Source organism: Ascaphus truei, chromosome 1 (genome assembly GCF_040206685.1).
Source record: "Ascaphus truei isolate aAscTru1 chromosome 1, aAscTru1.hap1, whole genome shotgun sequence".
Lineage (NCBI taxonomy): Eukaryota > Metazoa > Chordata > Amphibia > Anura > Ascaphidae > Ascaphus > Ascaphus truei.
Window position 1 is genome coordinate 393,548,807 of NC_134483.1, and position 6,017 is coordinate 393,554,823.

The 6,017-nt window shown below is 40.1% G+C and overlaps 1 protein-coding gene across 7 annotated transcripts in view; it reads left to right on the forward strand.

Annotated features, from left to right (window-relative positions):
• Positions 1-4,805, forward strand: part of TMEM192 (transmembrane protein 192) — a 103,932-nt gene extending 99,127 nt beyond the window's left edge. For all 7 annotated transcript variants that reach the window (XM_075612140.1, XM_075612095.1, XM_075612112.1 and 4 more), the window contains 2 exons: positions 3,069-3,171; positions 4,541-4,805. In XM_075612140.1, coding sequence (XP_075468255.1) covers positions 3,069-3,171; positions 4,541-4,658 — 221 coding nt within the window. In that variant the 3' untranslated portion in view covers positions 4,659-4,805. The remainder of the gene's footprint in view (positions 1-3,068; positions 3,172-4,540) is intronic.
• The last annotated feature ends 1,212 nt before the right edge of the window (positions 4,806-6,017 follow it).

A 6,017-nucleotide genomic window follows, 5' to 3' on the forward strand; every position in this document is an offset into this window, starting at 1 on the left:
TTCTCACCATTTTACGTATAGATGTCCGTAACGCTAGGCCCCTTTGGGGATACAAGTTACGATGTCCTTGCATTCACCTGAAAAATAGCAGATCGATACATTTTAACAGTCATTTTGCTTACTTGTGTAACCCATCAACCCCTCACCCCCCCAATCGCAGATCGGCCCCCCTAAGGTGTTCTGTGGTCTGGCTACATGTCTTAGTGTGGTGCATACCTGCTGGCAACAGGAGGGCCCGAGTCTCCCGCGATGACATGGGGGAACAACAGGACAGGTTTCTGGAGTGAATGCCTTCATTCTTCTTCAATGGTGCAGCGCCTCCATCTGTAGTAAGCCCCAGGAATACAGGGTGGAATCCCTACCACAGAAATCCCCTCCCAGGGAGGAGAGATTCCAGTCTCACACAATAGATCCTTTTTAACAGCAGACTCTTTATTCAGTCTCTAGCATCAGTAGCAGCAGTCAGGTACAATTAATATACACAGCCCACTAGCTGTTCTCCCTCTGGACTCAGGGCCACTCTGGACTCAGGGCCATCCAGAGTGGGGCTAGCTCTTCCCTTACCCCCTATGCAGGGTAAGAGGTATTTGGTCACCTATAGCTCACTATCAGCTCCACTCATCAGGAACCTAAATAACTCACTCACCACACTGTCCAGACAGACAGCCCACTAAATAGGAGGTGACACTGCTCTTTGTAGCCTCCAGTAGGCACCGCTCCAGTTCCTCTTGATTGGACACAAGGTCAAGTGACCTACCTTCACTTACTCAGCACAGTGTCAGAAGTAGGGGAAACCCATGATAACTTCTGGCAACCTGCCCTTAGCAGGGATTACACACAAGAGGAGGATAGATATATAGCCCCTAATCTTACCATGTCTACACTTGTATGCAAATCATATGGAAATCCTCACACCTCTGTTCATGTGATCGCACAGTAATAACGCAACAATATTTAAGACCTTCCAAACCAGACCCTAATTATTATTGATTTTAGGCTATTCCCAGAATTTACACACACATTCCCAGCTAGCTCAAACTCCTACACCCACCACATCATGAATATATATATATATATTTATGTGTTATGTCAAAAAGAGTGCTACTGAGCGTGGCAAATGTATACAACAAAAGACAGTGGTGCCCAATGCTACATCCAATTGACAAAACATATATGGTAATAAGTATAAAGTCTAAATACTAATAATAATTACATAAAGAACAGGATCTACTATAGTTCTTTCCCCTCATACAGAGGTAAAAGGAAGGGTTCACAGTGTAGTGTAGGACCTGCATTAATTTGGTTATACCTTGACGTTGGTATGTAGGCTTATGACGATTTGGCCAAAGGGTTTAACTAAATAACCAAGTAATTATTATTATTATTGAAGTATTTACACTTTATACTTATTACCATTATATGTTTTGTCAATTGGATGTAGCATTGGGCACCTCTGTCTTTTTTTTTATTCCCAGAATTTGCAAGGTTTGTTAACTTAGTTGAAAAGTTTTCACATCTCTAAATTTTTACTTAAATTAGAAGATTAGATATGTCCCCGTATTATGAAACTATTCTGTTGAAGCAGGAAATTAAACCTCTTATCACCGGTTTAGATTATAGAGGTGTTACTGTATATGAATTGATGCTTTTAGTGTACGTCAACATATATAATGTGGATTGAAGCAGCAATACTACTTTCCAACTTTTCTTCTTTTTTCTTCTTTGTGCGTGTGACAATGTATAATTCTACATTCTTACCTAAGCTGGCAAACCTGTGGTGCTCCTGTTATACATCTATCAAAATCCTGGTTGTTTGCCTAACATAATTTCCACCTTTCAGTTTCAATTAATCCTTCAGTTAGTGTAAGCTACTGTACAATATATACTGATATTCCGGAGGCAACATTGACTATTGTTAGTTTACAGCACAAACTGCTGTGAACATTGGCAACAAATTATCACCAACCGAAAAGATCTTGCACTGCTTGGGCTAAAACCGGCTATAGAAATCAAAGGGTGCTTTAAACGCCTAGAAATGGCATTGAATAAAAAAAAGTCACTATCCAATACCTCAGAACTGATTTATCTACATATACGATTTCACATGTTTTGCTGCTTTGACATGCTGTACTGATGATGCTGGCATGTCAGAGATAGGGACATGTCGGAGACCTTTTTGACGTACCAGGTAGGTCATGGGTACTTTTTTAAAGGGCTGATTGGATGGAGCATCCCGCCTGGTCCTATACAGTGGAGTCTCCTATACATCTGTTCCTGTTTTCTGTTTCTTGCATCCGGGGCCTGGTTTGGTCATGTGATTACTCCTGGAGTAATCACATGATGTGGCGACCCAGTGACACACTGGTGCTGCAAGAGCCCTGGTACTATGAATGGTAAAGGTCCCACTCACTATATGAGGGTGTCGATTCCATTTATTTTTGTGCTGACTTTATTTTCTTTTTTTTGCATTATAGGATTGACTGAACTGTGTTAATTTTGAGCTCAGAAGACCCCTGCTTCCTGAGATATTTCCCTCAGAAAGGGGGTGCCGGTAGCCGCTCCGGCTGGGCTGTGTGGGATTATCAAAATGGCTTAAATAGCACTTGGGCCAATAGGAAGCCTTGTGACCAGGGTCTTTAAATCTGCAGACCTGCAACTGGCACCCCCGTACGAAGTGACTCAGAAAGCAGAGGGTCCCTGAAGCTGATATTACTGAGGTTCGGCTCCGGAGACGCACTGCTTCCCACTTATTAAAAATAAAACAAAACACACGTTCTTCTCCTTTAAGTGGCTACACACCAGACGGTGCTGCAGATCATTGCAGTGCACCAGAGGGGTTGCAGGAATGTTATCTTTGCATTCATATTTGCTTTTATTGTTGTTTGGAGGCAAATCCACGGTTCGTAGTATCCGGAACTACACTTTTTAGGTGATAAAAAAATACTATTAGATGCATGTTTGTGGAACATGGGTCTATTAATGAGCCATGATTTTGATCCATTTTTTGTCACATGTATGTTGTGCATAATATAAATCGGTGTGTAATTTTTGGGGATATTGTGTTTCAGTGAGAATACACAAATTTAACAGACGTATGCCCAGCCCGGATATCATCGAAGAAGAACAGATGCATGCATACGGAAGTAATGTGAATTCAGAAATTGGATTCAGGTAACTTTTATTTAAATGGTTTTGCAGCCTATTATTTTTTTGTATTAATGTTTAAATTGAACATGCCCAATCTACTTCCTTTTGTTCCTTGGGATTCCTTAGCTGTTCCATAGACACAAGTAGCATAGTCAGTGCAAAGTCATTAGCAATTAATGGCGCTGCAACAATGAGCCTGCCAGGCAAGCCAGATAAGCAATGACAAGCGTTTGTTTAAAAAAAAATAAACGCTGCCATTGAGAATTGCAATGACTTATTTTGATTAGGCTGTTCTTCAAAACCTTGAATAATTGCAGAGGTTATTTGTTTGTAAGTGTGAATTTTCTATTTTGGCATTATTTTCAAATGTTTCACAGTCGGATGCTATTCCAAGTACAAATACATTTTGATATATTTTTTTTTATATATTTCACTGACTAAATCAATGTTCTTATTTGTTACATTCTGCATAAATTGCTTTTTAGAGATGCTGCTGCTTTTGCCAAATTACATATCGACCCTTGTGAATTTATTGACAATCTGTTTGGTCTTTGCTGGTCAGTAATATGAGCGATTTGCTTCCCACAAAAAACGCACAACATAAAACAAAATGTTTTGGGGTAAATTTAAGGTCACATAAACATACCTTCTCTTGGAAGTTAATATAGATGTTTCTTAAATATGCTCCTGAGATAAATTATTTTATGTTGTAATCGAAAAACACCCCTGTCTGATCAACTCGCACTTCCGGTACAGAATAAACAAACCGATGGACAAAAGGAAGCATAATTTCCTTATAATAAAATAAAAAACACTCCACACCGGAATCCTTCATCCTATTCTGCCGTGGCTGTTTCCAGCTGTGTCCTTACATCAAAGTCACCATGTTATTCATGTTCTGATTTTCACAACTTCTACCCATAATGACTGAGAATAAATCAATGCTTATCCGTGTTCTATTTTTCATCTTTAATTATCATTTTAGGATTAACCTCCCCAGTACTAGATGGGCCAGTGCAAAGTTAGGACAATAGTAGACTGTATGATAAATGATTAATCTTATGAACTTGACGTCTTGTTTCAGACCTCCTACTAGATCAGGAGTTCTCAACTCCAGTCCTCAAGACCCACCAACAGGTCAGGTTGTCAGGCTATCCCTGCTTCAGCACAGGGACAGTCTTTTACTGAGTCACTGAGTTTAGCCACCTGTGCTGAAGCAGGGTTTCCCTGAAAACCTGACCTGTTGGTGGCCCTTGAGGACTGGAGTTGGCCACTCCTGTACTAGATCGCTAACCTGCAAAGGAAACACAATGTTGTGAAAAATGTTTTACATTTTGCAAGTGACATTGAAATTGAAAAGTAAAATGCAACTGTTCCTTATTGTGCTTTGAAGGGAAGGAACAAGCTTAGAAGAAATCGTTGAAAAACAAGGTGATGTAATAGAATACCTTCAGCAACACAACGCATTGCTCAGCAAGAAATTACTAGGTACATCTTTACATCAAAATTAGGACTACAGCTACTGTGAGAAACAAGCCGGTGTTACCAGAGGAGCTGCAACGATGTGTGCTATGCCGATCAATTGCATTTCAGTGTATTCCTGTGACTTTTCATGGAATTTGTTTCCAAGATCTATAAAATATATGTATTAGAATGTGTTCAATGCCTAATTTTTATTTTTGTTATTGGTAAAAGAAGAGGAATAGCGATAATCTACTGCTGCTGCAAAAATGGTCTAAAAACCCCACACTGTAGTGAAGAGCTGCATTGGACGCTGGCTGCTCTGGGTTCTGAAATGGGGACTTCAGGTTTCTGTATATAAAATGTGCTTGTGAACCACAACAGTATTTTAAGGGTATAACACATGAATGATGAATACTCCCCAATGTTGTCTACTCTGTGTGTGTGTGTGTGTGTGTGTGTGTGTGTGTGTGTGTGTGTGTGTGTGTGTGTGTATAAATATATATATGAGCAAGTAATCCGCAGCACTCACGTAATGAAATTCAATATGGAATTTATATCATCTAGCAAATCACATGGAAATAATGAGTAACGTTTTGGGGGCATTGCTGCCCATCCGGGACGATGTTGAGGATGCCTCCGTTTACATTTTCTTCTTCTTCTTTCTTCTTTACTGTGCATGCACACTTTGATATTTTCACTTCACACGCCTGTGGATACTTACCTTGGGACTGCTGTAATTTGAGTTATGGTGCCAAATGCTTTCTGCACTCACTATAAAAATTCAGTGCCCTTTTGAACTGAGGTTAGGAGCTTGACAAAGGACCATGGTGGTCCGAAACGTTGCCCATTTTTTCCATGTGATTTGCCAGATGGTATAATTACGTTCCACATTGAATTACATTAGGCGAGTGCTGCGGATTCCTTTCTCTATATATACTCCCCAGGACCGGTTGGTGATCCTGGCCCTTCTGCATGCACCCCACACCAAGCGAAGTATTTGTTTCTCTTTGTGTGTGTGTGTGTGTGTCTGTCTGTGTCTGTATATCCTGACATATAAATGCTGTGCAGTTTAATTTATGCAGACAAGTCATATGTAGGCCTCGAAAGCCGTGAAAGTGCACAATGCAAATCTTTTAGGGTTTTGTTGTTGCCTAAAACAATATGGTTGGTGTCTGTTGGTTTGACATGGTGAGTGTGTGATTGCATTACTACGAGGAGAAAATAAAGGGCTAATGACTGTCCATCAACAATTGCGAACTGTTGTCTCTACTTCACTTATTCCAAGCATTCGTGGTTTCATTAGTGGTCATATTTAGTGAGATCGGTATTATCCCATCCCATCCCATTCCATCCCATATGCATCATTGCGTTATTATATTTGTACAGTATTACTCGGAAATCATATA